Here is a 15,776-nt window from a genome sequence, read left to right as displayed (position 1 = left end):
GGAGGAGAAGGAGCCTTTTCAATAAATGCTGCTGGACACTGGCAGGCAAAAAAAGGAATCTTAACCTAAACCTTTCACCTTATGAAAAAACTAGCTTTAAAAGATTAACTCAAAGTCAACCATGGACTTAAATGCAAAATATAAAACAATAAAAATTTCTTAGGAGGGGAATTCCCTGGTGGGTCAGTGGTGAAGATTACTGCAAGTAGTGCAGCTAAAAAAAAAAAAAAAAAAAAAAAAGGAAAAACTTCTAGGGAAAAAAAGTCTTTAGGACTCAGGACTAGGAGAGTTCTAAGATTTAACACCAAAAGCAGGATCCATAAAGGGAAAACAATTCTAATTTGCATCTCACCAAAATTAAAAACTTTTGTTTTGTGAAAGACTCTGTTAACAAGATGAAAAGACAAACTAATGACTGGTGGGAGGAAGTATTTCAAACCGCAGAGCTGACAAAGGACTTATGTCTAGTATATACAAACACTGAAACACAAAAGATGTTCAACATCATTAGCCATTGGAGAAATGCAAATTAAAACCACAATGAGCTATCATCACACACCTATGAGAATAGCTAAAGTGAAAAGTGGCGATGACACCAGATAGTGATGAGGACAGGGAGAAACCGGATGACTCACAGCTTGCTAGTGGGAACATACAATGGTACAACCACTCTGGAAAATAGTTTGGCAGTTCTTTTTAAAACTAAAAAACGGACATACCACACATTATGCAATTGTATTCTTTTCTTTTCTTTCCTAAACACTTTTCTACACACAATACAGAATGGTCAGCACACCCTTTCACTGAAATAATAATGCTCTCAACTTGTTGAGTAAGGAGCACTTGGAGAAACATCTCCCCACACTCCCCCAGGTTTACTGAGGTGTAAGTGACAAATAAAATCATAATATACTTAAAGTTGTACAATGTAATGATTTAATATATGTATACACTGTAAAATGATTACCACAGTCACCACATCTAACATCTCAAATAGTTATCTTTTTTGGGGGTGAGAATGTTTAAGATCTACCGACTTAGCAGATCTTAACTGTACAGTACAGAATTAACTACAGCCACCATGCGACACGTGAAATCCTCAGAACTTATTCATCTTATAACTCAAAGTTTGTGCCCTTTGACCAACACTGTCCCATTGCCCCCACCCCCAAGTAACTACCATTCTATCTACTCCGTTTCTTTGAGTTTGACTTTTTTTCATTCCACATGTGATAACTGCACAGTATTTGTCTTTCTGATTTATTTCACTGAACGTAATGCCTTTAAGGTTCATCCACGTTATTGCAAATGGCAGGATTTCCTCTTTTTATGGTTGAATAATATTCCATTGTGTATACTGCACCACATTTCCTTTATCCATTCATCTGTCAACAGACATTTAGGTTGTTTCTATATTTTGGCAAGCAACTGCATTCTTGGGCATTTATTGCAGAGAAATGAAAACTTATTTTCACGCATGTTCAGAGCATGAATATTTGCACAGTCCAAACCCAGAAAGTACCTGAATATTCATCAATGGTACCACACCACCAAATACAACTTGGCAATAATAAGGATTTGACTACAGATATAGGCAAAAATGTGGATGACTCTCAACTGAGAGAAAAACAATCTCAAAAGGGCACATACTGTGTGATTCCTTTTATATAGCATTCATGAAGTAAGAGACCCAGAAAAGATTACTGGTTGCCAGAGGGATGGGGGAGGGGATGAGTGTGGCTATAAAGGGGTAGCCAGAAGGAGTTTCATGGTGATGGCACAGTTGAGTCTTAACTGTGGACAAAACTCCACACAGCTACACACACACAGGTAATTGGTGTATTCTGAATAAGCACTGTTGATTGTACCAATGTCAACTGATTTGATATTGTATCAGTTATGCAAGATGTTAACATTTGGAGAGGCTGGGTGAAGGATTCAAGGAGGGCTCTATACTTTTCTTTTAAACTTCTTGTGAATCTAAAATTATTCAAATAGTTTAAAAGCAATAAGATAGGAGGGGGGACAACCAGGACTTTGGGGGAAAAAAAAGCTCCTTGGAATTACCAATAGCATCATCCCCACCACCTCTATTCTAGGCTGATGGCTCCATGCCAACTGCCACTTCTAGCCTCAGCGACTGTTGCCACCCAGGTGCCCCCACACCTCAGACTCCTCTCCATTCCTCCTACATTCCACACCGTTCTGCTTACTGATGTCTGTGGCCTCTGCTCTGTCTGGAATGACTTTCTCCCTCTTCTCTGCGGCAAACTCCTATTCATCTCTCAAAGTCCTGTTCAGATACCACCTGCTCTGGGCAGCCAGCCTAGACCTGGGGTTGGGCTGGGCTCCCTCCTTCAAGGCCTGAGTCTATCAGAGCTCTTGGCAGAGTGTGCATCCCTTCCGAGACCTTCTCTCACCATAGCAGGTGCTGGTAACAGGAACCCCTGGGGTAAGTATCTCAAATATTTCTCCTGACACCCGCAACACAGAGGGCTCTTGGGACCCACTGCAGTTGAGAGCTGAATGGTGGCTACCAGAAGATGAAAGAGTATGTTTCCCCCAATTTTACAACAGAGGCTTAGAATCAAGCAGTGGTTTAGTGTGGTAGCTCTCCAAGTGTGTTCCCTGGGCTGGCAGCCTTGGAATCGCATGTCCTACCCTGGTCCTACCAAGCTGGAAACTCAAGGGTGAGGCCCAGTCATCGGTATTTTAACAAGTCCTCCCTCTGGGTGACTCTGAGGCATGCTATTTAAACTAACTCACTTACTCCATCCTTTCATCAAATATATACCAAGGATCTACCAGCCCCTGAGCTGTGTGATGGTGTTCCTAAGAAGAAAAGTGTTATACATTGGAGAGCAGCAAGCCTGTTCATGCACACATGCATGAATATGCATGCACACACACTTCCCTGGGCTAACAGGATGGAGAGGACTCAAGGCCGGTGTCAGGAAAAGACAGACGGAAGTGAAGGGCACGGGGGCAGCATGTCACTGTGGGGGAGGTAGGGGTGCAGGGAAGGCTTCCTGGAGGAGCGTCAGCACTCATGCTGGAAGAGTGGGGTCTGGGGAGCCTGTGGGGGTGAAGATCGTGAAGAACTTCCGGGTGGAGGGGAGAACACAGGGAGGAATCTGAAAAGCACACAGCCTGCCTAGGAGATCAGAAGTGGCTGGGGTCTACGGCCATACCGCCCTGAACTCGCCCCACCTTGTCTGATGTCGGAAGCTAAGCAGGGATGGGCCTGGCTAGTACTTGGATGGGAGAAGGGGCTGGGGAGGCTGATGTGCAGGGCACTGCACGAAGCTGGAGAGGCAGGGGAGGGGCCCCGTGGCCACCCTGCAGCGTGGAGGCTGTGTCACGAGAGCTCTGGGACACATGGGGGTGGGGTGTGGAGCAGGGGATACACGTGGCCAGAGACCCCCTGGCTACTGAATGGGGGGTGGACTAGAGGAGGTGGCACGCAGGCTGGGGGCTCGGGGAGGTGGCCAGGGCAGCGCACTGGGGAAAGGAGGAGGGGGCGGGGGCAGAGATGCTCAAGAGGTTGAAGGGATGGGCCGCAGCAGAGGGAAGGGGGAGGGGAGGCATCCAGGATGAGGTGCACGGCTCTGGCCCGAGGACAGGGGACTGGTGTGGCCACTCCTCAGACAGGCACCCCACGGGAGAAGGAAGGTTCCAGGGCACTGGAGTGGAAGGCCGCTGGAGAGTAACCTAGATAAACTGGGTTTATTCCAAGGGCACAGGGAGCCAGGCAGGAGTTGGGAAGATCCCCTTGGCTGCCAGACTGGGGAAGGGGACAGGACTGAAGCCTGACTGGCCCTGAAAACTGGGTAATGCTGGGGGCCTGGTGTGGGGGGAGCACGGGCTGGAGGCAGATACCAGCTGTGCTGCAAGGGGCGTGCTCAGACAAGTGATTCAGGCACTGAGAAAAATGGCAACTTAAATGCTGCTGCGATGACCGGCAGGGCGCGTCCTGGCCAGGCTGGCTTGGCCCCACATCCTAACACACACAACCCTCCATCCCAGCGGGCCTCTGAGGACCCTGGGGAATCCAGGAGCCCCATAAAATGGCAAATCAACCTGTATGTCAGGTAAGTGCATCTCCCGAGGAAGAAGGATGCTGGCTTTCATCAGATTCCTTAACGGGAAAGAGAGAAGAGAGTCTGACCTTTCTGGGGATGGCTTGTATCTCGCGTAGGTGGCTGAGCCGGGGGTGGAGAAGCTCCCAGAAGGCTGTCGGTAGGGAGGGACTTTGTCGACCCCTGCTGGTGACGCTGTGTAAGGGGTTTCAGGGAAGCTGACGGGCCTGGAACAGAGACAGGAAAGAGGAAATGGGTGGGTGTGAGCAAGACCCAGTCCTGCGGCCCAGCCACACCCATGGTCTGCACCTGCCATCCTCTGAGGGGATGGAGGCAGGGCTGCTGAGCGAAGGGCTGGGGAGGCCAGGACACCCCTTCCCTCCTTCCCACCACAACTGAGCCCACCCCTCAGCATCTGCAGCCTGACAGAGGCTGGACGGGCCATCCATGCCTGGGACAAGACTCTCCTCTGCAAGTTGTATTCTCTCATTTCTTAGAAATTTTTATTTTTTTTTAATATATAATATATTCAAAAGCACTTATCTGTAAGGTACATGCCATCATAATAAAAGAAACTGCCTGAAGTTACCACCCGACCGGAGAGCTAGAACAGGGGCCATGAGTACCCATGGGTGGGCTCCTCCGCGCCCCACTTCCCTGTCTCCCCCAGAAGTAATCACTCTCCTAAATTTTGTGCTTATCAGTCCCTTGACCTTTTAAACAAATATATGGTTTTAAACACACATGGTGGGGTGGATTTCCAACTGCAGGCGCTGAGCGCCCCAGCTGTGTCCACTCTCCAGAGGCTCATAAGGCAAGTTTAAGGCAAGGAGGAAGGGAGGGGCACGAGAATGAGAAGGTAAGGGAGAGGAGGAGACTGGACAACAGGGGGAGGAGACAGAAAAAGGCAGAGGGCGGCAGCGGACAGGAGGGAGGTGGGGGCTGGGCTGGCACCCCTGGATGGGGTTGGGGGTGGGGGTGTCCTTACCTCTTGCTGTGCAGGGGCTGGGACTCCCGGAAGGGGACCATGGGGGTCTGCTTCGGGGGCCGGCTCAGGGACTGGGCGTGTCCGGGGGTGGCGGGGGCGGCCCACTTGGAGGCCGGGAGAGAGTTGTGGGACGCGGGCCCACTCCACTGCCAGGGAGCATTGCTGCGGTAGGGGGGCCTGCCCCCCGGGGCCAGGCCCTCTGGCTCGGTCTTGGGCTCCGAGGTATTCATATCATATGTTTCTGGCCACCCCCTGGGAAGGAAAACATCGTTACTCGGAAAAGGTCCTGGCCCACCAGCGCGTAGCGCTGCAGCTTTGCAGCCCAGATCTGAACAGTCTTCTATTTTAAAGGCCGAGTGGGGACCCTTCAAACTGGTCTGAAATGGAGCAGCTCTGTGTCCTCAACCCAGACAGGGTCCAGCACAGTGGCCCCGACTGCTGGGCACACTCTAGTCCATCTCCCCGTCCCCTCCTCTTCCTCTCTCCCTTCACCTGACCTAGGCCTCCAGCTGACCAGTGTCCTCCTCAGGCTGGCTCGGCCCCCCCGCCCTCCCTTGGCAGTACTTAGGGCCAGAAAGGCGGATGCCCTCGGCATCAAAGGACAGTATCTGCCTTGTTCCAAAGAAGCTCAAAGGCAGCTGGAAGAGGAGCAGGTGACCTACTTTGCAGGGTGGTTAGGGGAAAAAAAAAAAAAAAAGCCACGAAAAATCCAGAACCTTGAAATAGATGCAGAACGGCCTGTGACTCCCCCTAGACCAGGCTGGCACACACGCTGCAATGTTCCCGGCTCAGGGCGGGGGGCTCTGCGGGCTGGGCTGGAGTCCTCCACCTCCGCTGCAGTACAGCGTGGGAGGGGGCTCTGAGCCCGAGCAGGGGGCCGTGCTCGCAAAACCCATCTCCTAGCAGCTGTGGGAGCCAAGCTGGTAGGAGCCCTGGGCCTGGAAGCTGTCAGGCCCACACTAAGCCAACCCTCTGGGGTTCTCCTGAGCCCCCTGGAGCCCGGGGCACTTTCAGGGTCACCCGGCAAAAGATCTGGTGATCGTGGTGGCTGTGGACCCAGGTCATGTCTGCTAAGGAGGCATCAGAAAGTGACCCAGGAATGGGGCACCTGGGCCAGACACACAGTGCCCTCGGCAGCACTGGAGTTGGAGCTGATATTCAGAAGCGCCTTCCAGCAGCTTCTCTGGATCAGTAGGTGCCCACGCCTCACCAGGTGCCAGGTGAGGAATGACAGCATAAGAACACCTAACAGGACCTGCAGATCTGCCAGGCCCAGGTGGAGGTGGTACCACCGTGGACCCAGACAGTGCATACCCGCTGCTCCTGCCTGCCTAGCTTCTACACCCCCTTCTCCTGAGAACAGGTCTGTGTGCTCTGGGTGGGGTGGATCCCACTTCCTGGCTCCAGGTATGAGCATGTGACCCAGGCCAGCCAATCAGAAGCGCTTCTTTGAGATGACAGGCACAGGACTGTCAGGTGCCCCAAGCTGAGCCAATCAAAGACAGTGAGCATCAACTCTGGAACTGCTGCGAGGTGGGGGTTGGGCATGGGTGGGGGGTAGGTGGTAAGAAAAGGATCTATTTCACTGAGCTGCTGAGCTGGGGAGACCTAAGCTGGAGCTGCAATGAGGAAGAGGTGGCTTGAGAATGATAGCAACGCAGAAAATGAGACAGGTGAGAGAGATTCTTGATGAAGATGTCCGAGATCCTGCATAAAGCCACATTTCAATCTTGCCCTATCTCCCGGTCTTCTTAGGTGCATTAGCCAGTAAGTCTCTCTTTTGCTTCATCTCTGTTGCTGGTTATTATCAGCAGATACACTGAAGAGAAAAACAAATTGATGCACAGAGAAGTTAAGTAATCTATCCAAGGTCACACAGCCAGTAAGAGGTAGAAACTGAATTGATTGATTTATCCTTTTCTTTTTTTTTCTTTCTTTTTTTGGCTGTGCCATGTGGCCTGTAGAACTTTAGTTCCCAGACCAGGGATTGAACCCACGCCCTGGCAGTGAAAGCACTGGATTACCAGGGAATTCCCAGAAACTGGATTTAAAGATAGTAAGCTGACCCGAAAGCCCACAACTTTAACCACCATATACACTAGCTCACTGGGACAGTGGTTTGGGAGCCAGTGGGTACATTCCGTGGGCCTGTGACTTCTGCCCCTGTTACTGACAGCTCCACCTTTGGCCAAGAGCCCCTGGGCATGACCTCAAAGAGGGAAACAATCATTGGAGGGCAGCACAGAGTGACGGAGAGCCAGGGCTCCGCAGGCAGACAGCTGGTTCAGAACACAGCTCTGCTTATGGCCCATGTAGCCTTGGGTAAAGGAGTTTCCTTCTCAGAGCCTCAGTTTCCTCATCCGCAAAATGGGAGTGGTGGCAAGCCTCAGCCGAAAGTCTGGCGCATGCCAAGTGCTTAACACATAGGAGCTGTTGCTGAGGTCGCCTTCTCCAGCTGATGCTGTGGACTCTGCCTGCCATTCCCACAAGCTCAAAAGCTGAAGCCTTCTTTCCATTTTCTGAAGTCCAGCCACACCCACCTGGGGGCTCTGGAACAAATTCTTTCCCTGTGATCTGAGATTCATCAGCATCTAGGTTACCCCGAGTGCTCAGTAAAGGAAAGCAGATGCCTGGGCCCATCTTAGCTCCTCTGGATCACAGTCCTCTTTGAGGCGGGGCCCAGGAAGGTGCATTTTACCAAGTTGCCAGGGATGATGCTGACACGAGAAAGTTTAAGAAGCTCCTTTCACGGATCCAGTTTGGGGATGGTTTTTAAAAATTAAAGTGTTAAAAAAAATAAAAATTAAAATTAAAGTGTCATTAGACGACATCTCTGTCCACCAGTTACACTCACCAGAAGCACCCACAGCTGCCAGGGTTTTACATATCCTTGACTCACTGCATCTTCTGTAAACAATCAATTACTACTCCATCACACGGATGACCTGGGATTTACTTAGCCAGTCTCCTATGGTTGGACATCTAGGTTTCTTCTAGTCTTTTGCTCAACTAAAGATTCCCTCTCCAACCTCTCAGCCATGTGCGGAAGATGCCTGGTGATGGATGCCCAGGTTTGCAGGCCACTTTTCCCATCTGCCTCCTTCTCTTTGATTCCCAACAGCCTAGTTTCTGGAGGCCATGGGGACTCCTTTCTCTTTCTCCAACTCACTCACTTGTGGGGTTTTCAATTCCCCTTCTCAGGGAGGAGCACCCCCTCCCCCTTCAGATGTCTTGAATCCAAATCAAGGGCCAAAGGCGTCCTGGATCAGCTTCCCCATCAGGCAGGACAGTGAGATGAGCCTGTACCAACATGCCAGGTCACCATGACACATGGCATCGGGGGTCTGGGATGTCCCTCCAGGCTACCTGGCCCACCTGGCAGGGCTCACTTGAGAACCCCAGCCTCATGGTCTGGGGGTGTGAGTATGACCCGCTGTATTCTATACAGTGTCTGAAGAGCCTAGGGTCCAGACCCAGGCCCTACAGAGCCTGGCTGGTGGCAGGGAGAATGCCTGGGCTCATCCTGGCGTGCTGCCCCTCAGAGCTTATCGTGACACCTGGGCTAGGCGGCCAGGGTCATAGTAGAGGCTGGAGGAACCGCAGAGCTGGGGTATCAGCTCTGCAAACGAGGTCAGCCAGACCCCTCTGTGCTTGAAGAACCACACACACCACACAAGTCCCCACCCACACCTGCCCCGTTTTGGTGGCTGCCTTGTAAAGGGAGCCGGATGAGAGCTTTCCTCCTAAACAGGGGGGGAAGTGGAACCCGTCTGTCTGCTCACACCCTCCTCGGCCTCGTCTCCACAGAACTGGATAAGGGAGTCTGCAGATGCTGCCTTTCACTCGGCTGGTCCCTACCTGCAGGTCCAAGGACACCTGTGTGGCCTCTGGTGTTCCCGAGCTTTGGAGAGTCATACAACAGGTGGGCTGCTACTGTGTGCGTCTGTGTGTGTTTGTGTGGGTATGCAATGAGGCAGAAGGGTTACCTCAGCTTGACTTGCCCCTGCAGAGCTCAGCGAAGGTGTGGCCCGGCCTTGGCCCCGTGCAGGGGTGGAGGAGGCCCCGGAAGAGGGCTGGGAGAAGGGGACGCCTGGGGCCTGACTGGAGTCCCAAGGCTAGGGGACTGGCACCTGGGTGGCTAAGCCCTGGGTTGTGGCAGGGTTGACCCCTGCCCAGAACTGTCCCCACCAAGTTCAGAGCAAGCAAGACTCAAGAAGGTGGGAGGGTGCAGCCAGGACTCACATGCCGATAGCTTAAGACTGCTTTGAGAGGCAGCAGAATACACAGAGAGGGGAAACCTAGATTGAGTTTTGCTCTGCCACTTAGAGCAAACGAGCCACTCTGCCACTTAGCCACGCAACTCTGCACAAGGCAGTGACCCACTCTGGCTATCAGTTTTCTGATCTGTAAACCAGGGATCACACCAGCCTTGGGAGGTCATGCGTATAAGCTCTCGGTATCCCCTCATTGCGTGCCTTTCTCTTGGCTCGCCTGTTCCAGCCACATGACCCTCCTTCTGGTCCGTCAACAACCCAAGGGCCTCTTGTTCTTACCCTCCCCTTCCCATGGGGCCTGTCTCTTGGTTCCTTCCCACCCTCAGGCCTGCCCTGACCCCCGAGTCCAACGTCAGGTCCGGCCCTTAATGTGCCTCACACCCAGGACCTCACAGCTGGTGTCCTCTGAGTGCCTCCTACAGGCCAAGTCCTGTCCTGTGTGCTGTGGGCCTCCCCTCCTCCAACCTCACAGCCACCTCTGGGCAAAAGCTCCATTAACGTCCCTGTTTTATAAATGAGGAAACAGGCACAGAGTGGCAGGGACCTTCACCCAGGGTCACAGTTAATAAGACGAGGAGCTTGGACTCAAACGTAGGCAACCTCCCTGCAGGTCTGCCTTCCCAATATGCCCAGTGATTACCGCTTGGACTATGTGAACCATCTCACTGGCTTACTTTCTTATTGGTTGTCTTCCCCAATCCATTCATCAGCCCAGGCCCGGACTGTCCTCCGTGCAGCTGTGCTTCCGGCACTTGAGATGTAGTGATTCTAGAACCATTGTTTCTAAGTCATTGCTGGAGGTTGCTAGGGTACCAATTCATTCTTCTCAGAATTACATCTATCCTGGCTTCCCTGTACAGATTATATCTGAGAGGAATCAAATGCTTGCTGAAGGAATGTTCTTTTTGGAAGAATTCCAGCCAATAAATGAAGAAAGGATTTCCTTGGTGGACCGGTGGTTAAGAATCCGCCTGCCAAGGCAGGGGACATGGGTTCAATCCCTGGTCTGAGACGATCTAACGTGCTGAGGGGCAACTAAGCCCGTGAGCCCCATATTGACGCTGTACTCTAGAGCCCAGGAGCAGCAACTACTGAAGCTCGCGTGCCCTGGAGCCTGTGCTCTGCGACAAGGGAAGCCAGTGCGATGAGAAGCCTATGCACTGCAACTAGAGAACAGCCCCCGCTCATGGCAATTAGGGAAACCTGGTGTGCAGCAACGAAGACGCAGCACATAGATAGATAAATACTTTTTTTAAAAAATAAAGAAGGACAGAACTGAGGAAATCACTTGAGTGTGACCTGTCATGACACAGGGGATCCAGACAAGGATCACAAATGGCTGCTGAGAGCTGAGGGGAAATGTATAGCATTTAGGGTCAGGCTGCCACCCTCGGAACCTTCTGACCACCCCTAGTATCACTCACACAGGGACAGCCAGACATGTGGCGCCTCCTGATGGGTGCACACCTGGGAAGTGCTGTGACCAAGACAAGTTCAGGGACCTCACTGGCAGTTAAGACTTCGCTTTCCAAGGCAGGGAAGGTGGGTTCGATCCCTGGTTGAGGAACTAAGATCCCACATGCCTCACAGCCAAGGAACCAAAACATAAACCGGAAATAATATTGTAACAAATCCAATGAAGGCTTTAAAATGGTCCACATCAAAAAAATCTTAAGAAAAAAAAAACAAAAGGAAACTCAACCAGAATCCAATAAAGATTCTATGCCGAACTCCAGTTTGTGGGAAATACATGTGCTAGAGGAACAGATTAAAGGACACCAGGAGAATGCAAGCAGCTAAATCCAGGAAGCGGGAAACTCTGAAAAACAAGTGGCCCGGTTTCCTCCCAAAACAAACCATAAGAAAAAAAAAATAAGATTTTTTAAAAAAAGATTCATCAACCAAATGCCACAGGAAGAGCCTGATGAACAGAGCAACTGCTTTTTAAAAATCTCTCTCTGGTACAAAAGAAGTTAAAGATGGACGGGGGAGTTGAGGCAGTCTGTTAAATTTTTTAAAGGTCCTGACTGAGTAGAGATATAATCGAAGGAGTGACACTGCTTCAAATAATCTAAGGTGGAGAGATATGGGATTAAAAAGAAACAAAGTAAGAACTGGCCACACGTTGACAAATGTTGAAACAGGGGACTCAGCATGCTATTAATATGCTTGAAATATGGGACTTCCCCGGTGGTCCGGGGTCAAGAATCTGCCTTCCCAAGGCAGGGGATGCAGGTTCGACCCTTGGTCGGGGAACTAAGATCCCATAAGCCAGGGAGCGACTAAGCCCACGCGCCACAACAAACATGCCCTGTGCGGCAACTAAGACCCGATGCTGTCAAATAAGTAATACTAGAGAAAAATGTTTGAAATATCCCATTAAAACAAAACAAGAAGAAACAAATCCTGCACTGGCTTCCCAGTGAACAAATTCGAAGCTCGGCGCTGTGTCCAGGAAGGGCCCCAGTCTGCCCCCACGCCCAGCCTTGCTCACCGGGTTCCACACCACGCTCCCTGAGCTGCAGGAACCCTCCCCTCTACAGACGCTGACACTTTGCAGACCCTGCCTGGGCCTGTCCATGGTCTGGGTGCTGCTGACCTGGAAAACCACATGGCGGCCTCCACCAAGGAGCCTCCCCTGACCACCTGTTAGCCCGTTCTATGACCTTGCTCTTTCTCCTCAGAGCTCTTCACTGTCCTGTGTTACATACCTATTTAACGACTGCCTGTCAGGAAACAAACTCCAAGGGAATGGGTGCTTTTATCTTGTTCACTGCTAAATCCTACTCAACACTTCAAATGGAGTGTGTACACAGTACGTGCTCAATAAATATGTGCTGAACAAATGATGAAGTACATTGTACCTTCAGGCAAGGTCTTTTTTCCCACTATTTTTGGCTATGCCTCGAGGTATGTGGGATCTCAGGTACCCAAGTAGGGATCAAACCCCAAGCCCCCTGCAGTGGAAGCAGTCTTAAGCACTGGACCGCCAGGGAACTCCCTCAGGGAAGGACTTGAACGCTATGTGTGACTAAGGAGGGTGCCCACCTCACGGGGCCGGAAGGGACAGCACGCACATGCAGAGCTTAGACCATGACCGCCTGCAGGAGGGGTTCCACAGATGCTGACCTGGACCCTGACACCATTATCACCACCTGCTGAGGAAGGGTCCCAAGGGCCAGTGCCCAGGGAGCTGCCGACCTCTCCGGGGCGGGGGACAGACTTACCTCCGGGGTGTGCCATCGTCGAAAGGAGGGATGATGACCACCTTGACGGTGACAGAGGTGCGTAGCAGGTCGATCATCTGGTCGTGGGTCAGTGTGACCACGGCCACCTTGCAGATCTCCACCAGCCGGCTGCCCTGCCGTAGGCCAGCCTGCCAGGCAAACCCATAATCCTCCACCTCGGCCACGGTGCCGTCATACTTCACGTGGAAGCCCAGCTGCCCCAGCCCGTTCCGCCGCAGGGTCATGTCCACTGTCTCCCAGCCGTTGGTCATCACCTGTGGGCCACACGCAGGGTCCAGTTTCACAAGCTGCTCAGGGGGAACGGAGGCAGCTCTTGGGGGGAGATTCTGCCCTTTTGAGGCCAAAGACCCCCCCCCCCCCACCTTCCTAGTGATGTCAGGGTACAGGAGCCTGGGCTCCTGACTCGTGGAGAAACATGGACACCTCATACAGAGGCAGTGATCATGAGTCGTGTTCTCCACATGCCCCCTCCCACCCTCTCTATGGTTGGTGGTCTCTGGAACTTGTTTTGGGCTTTCCAGGTGGCACTAGTGATAAAGAATCTGCCTGCCAATGCAAGAGACATAAGAGACTCGGGTTTGATCCCTGGGTTACGGAGATCCCCTGGAGAAGGAAATAGCACCCCACTCCAGTATTCTTGCCTGGAGAATCCCATGGACAGAGGAGCCTGGAGGGCTACAGTCCACGGGGTCACAAAGAGTCAGACGTGACTGAAGCAATTTAGCATGCATGCACAAGACTTGTTTTGGCCAATGAGTTGTGAATGGGATTGGCATACTCTGGGCTGGGGCATTTCATTGCTAATTCGAGACCATCTTCAAGCCTTTTCCCTCTGCCACAGCCACTAGGATTATTCCAGAGAGCGCCTGTTTGGTCAGCTAGGGTCTGTGAGTTCCCGGACTCCAGCTCAACCTGAGATGGACACATGGCATGAGTGAGATAAACCTTTGCTGTCTGAAGCCCTGATGGATACGGTGACTGTAACCAGAGTTAGCTGGAGAAGCCAGAGACCAGAGACCCTGTGAGTTTTTCTAGGCTGGGGGCTCGGCGCCATATTCTTTACTCCAGGACCTTATTCTGTAAGGCAAAAACCCCTTTCGAACCTCCGCCTCAGACTGTCCCCCATCCTGAAGCCAAGCAGACCATACAGGGAGGGCCTTCTCTCTGATTTATTCCCTGCTTCTTGTGGGAGACTTCCGCCATGCTAACGTATGACCATAGATAGGATAAGCCACTGAACAGAACACCTAGAGCTTCAGCATATCCTGAGGGATTCCCTCCTCCTCTTGGAATAAAAAGATTAACTTAATAAGCCGGAGCTGTTAACCAAGTTACATCAAGATCTGCCTGCCTAAAAACTGCCTTAAGGAAAGCATCTGTGTAATGGTTGACATCTCCTGTGAGAAGTCATTCCCTGGGTAGAAACGATGCTATCTGATGTACTCGTTAGAGCTCACAGTAAGAATCTTATGTCACAAGCCACGCTGTGCAGTCATACATTTACACATGTATCCACACACACAAAAATAATCTTTGCAATCCACACAGACGTTCCCGAGTGTGGGCAGCAAGAAACGAGTGTGGATGGTGAAGGACTTACCTGAAGATGTAAACACATCTGTTCCTGGCTAGTCTGGATGGTGAGAATTTGGGAGGTGAGGAAACATGTGAAACTGGGACAAGGCTCCACGAGACCAAGCGCCTCCTCAGTGCGTCATTCTTTTCTACCCTGTCTTTGAAAACTGCCTGCTGAGATCCAGTAATTGATTTCATGGCCCAACATGTTTACAAGTCAATAAGGAATTACTATTTGTTTTTTTATATATAATAGGCAAAACAGTTATTTTTCAGAAGCTGTATTTTCTAGAGATAAATATTTACACATTTACTGATGAAATGACAGGATGTCTAGGATTTGTTTCAAAATTATCAGCGGAAGGGAAGAGAGAGAGGGAAAGGGAGAAACAAGATGGGCCCCAGGCTGATAACTACGGAAGCTGGTGATAAGACTAGGGGTTCACAATGTGAGTTTCTCTACTTTTGTGTCTGTTTGAAATTTTCCATGATTAAAAAGTTAAAACAAATTTGTCTGAAAGGAAAGCCTACAGTTTATTGCCTCAAAAGAGAAACTCATGACTGGCTTCATCCCAGACCATGGCCTCCGCTTTGGGAGTCAAAACGCTTCTTCCCTTTGAAGTCATCACCCTTGTGTCCCGTGAACTGAGTTAATAATAGTATCTCCCTCACTGGGTTTTGGGAAGAAGAAATGCAAGGCTGTGCAAGGCTGCAAGGAGTCAGACGGCTGGCCCCCTGTGAGTGGCCACTCCTGCTGTCACTACAGACAGCACGCATGCGTGCACGCAGTCCATGGTCACTGAGTGTCTGCTGCATGTCAGACACTGGCCCAGGCGCTGAGGACGCAGCAGACATGTAAAAACACACCTCAGACGGTGGCAGGTGCTGCTGTGGAAGTTAAAGCAGGGACAGTGAGCGGGATAAGCTCAAGGCCAGGGTGTGGAGCGGGTTTTTACAATTCTGGATAACAAGGCCTCACTGATAGGTGACCTTTGAATAAACACATGTAGAAGGGGAGGGAGGCATGTGGGGATGAAGAATGTGTTCCGCTGAGAGGGCACAGGCAGTGCAAAGGCCCTGAGGCTGACTGCCCGACGAGCCCACTCTGGACATAGAAGTCTGTGTTCCTGGAGCAGAGAGAGTAACAAGGAGACAAGAGTGACAGCCAGCCAGGCCATGTGGGGCCTCACGGGCCACCATAAGGAACTGGGCTTTTACCTAGGATGAGCTGAGGTGTTTGAGCAGAGCAGGGTCAGATCCCTGTGACAACCTTCCCGAGAACAGACCCCAGGGGAGCAAGCAAGGAGACAAAGGAGACCAGCGAGGAGGCTACTGGACAGACCAGGAGGGGCAGGGATAGCAGAGTCTGCCTCCGGGGGGTGGAGCCGATAGGCTGGACGTCGGTATGAGAGACAGAGGACTGAGGCTGGTGCTGAGGCTTACGATTCCACGCATGCGATGGGCCTGTTCTCTGATGAGACAGGAGAACCCCGGGAGGCAAGCAGAATGAAATCAGGAGCTTGTTCTGAGATATGTTGACTTTCACATGTTGAGTTGCAGTTAGTTGAGTAAGCAGTTAGTCGTTAGTCTCAAGTGTGGGCACAAGTAGGTT

The 15,776-nt window shown here is 51.4% G+C and overlaps 1 protein-coding gene across 10 annotated transcripts in view; it reads right to left on the bottom strand.

Annotated features, from left to right (window-relative positions):
- The window catches only part of SIPA1L3 (signal induced proliferation associated 1 like 3), a 252,031-nt gene that overhangs the window by 58,115 nt on the left and 178,140 nt on the right, over nucleotides 1–15,776 (bottom strand). For 8 of the 10 annotated variants that reach the window (XM_061139187.1, XM_061139184.1, XM_061139183.1 and 5 more), the window contains 3 exons: nucleotides 12,569–12,843; nucleotides 5,068–5,319; nucleotides 4,169–4,306 (listed from right to left, as the gene is read on the bottom strand). In XM_061139187.1, the coding sequence (XP_060995170.1) occupies nucleotides 4,169–4,306; nucleotides 5,068–5,319; nucleotides 12,569–12,843 (665 nt within the window). The remainder of the gene's footprint in view (nucleotides 1–4,168; nucleotides 4,307–5,067; nucleotides 5,320–12,568; nucleotides 12,844–15,776) is intronic. The other 2 variants (XM_061139190.1, XM_061139191.1) reach the window with 2 other exon arrangements.

Source organism: Dama dama, chromosome 4 (assembly GCF_033118175.1).
Source record: "Dama dama isolate Ldn47 chromosome 4, ASM3311817v1, whole genome shotgun sequence".
Lineage (NCBI taxonomy): Eukaryota > Metazoa > Chordata > Mammalia > Artiodactyla > Cervidae > Dama > Dama dama.
Note: the sequence above shows the minus strand (reverse complement) of the source record. Positions and strands in the feature narration are given on the sequence as shown.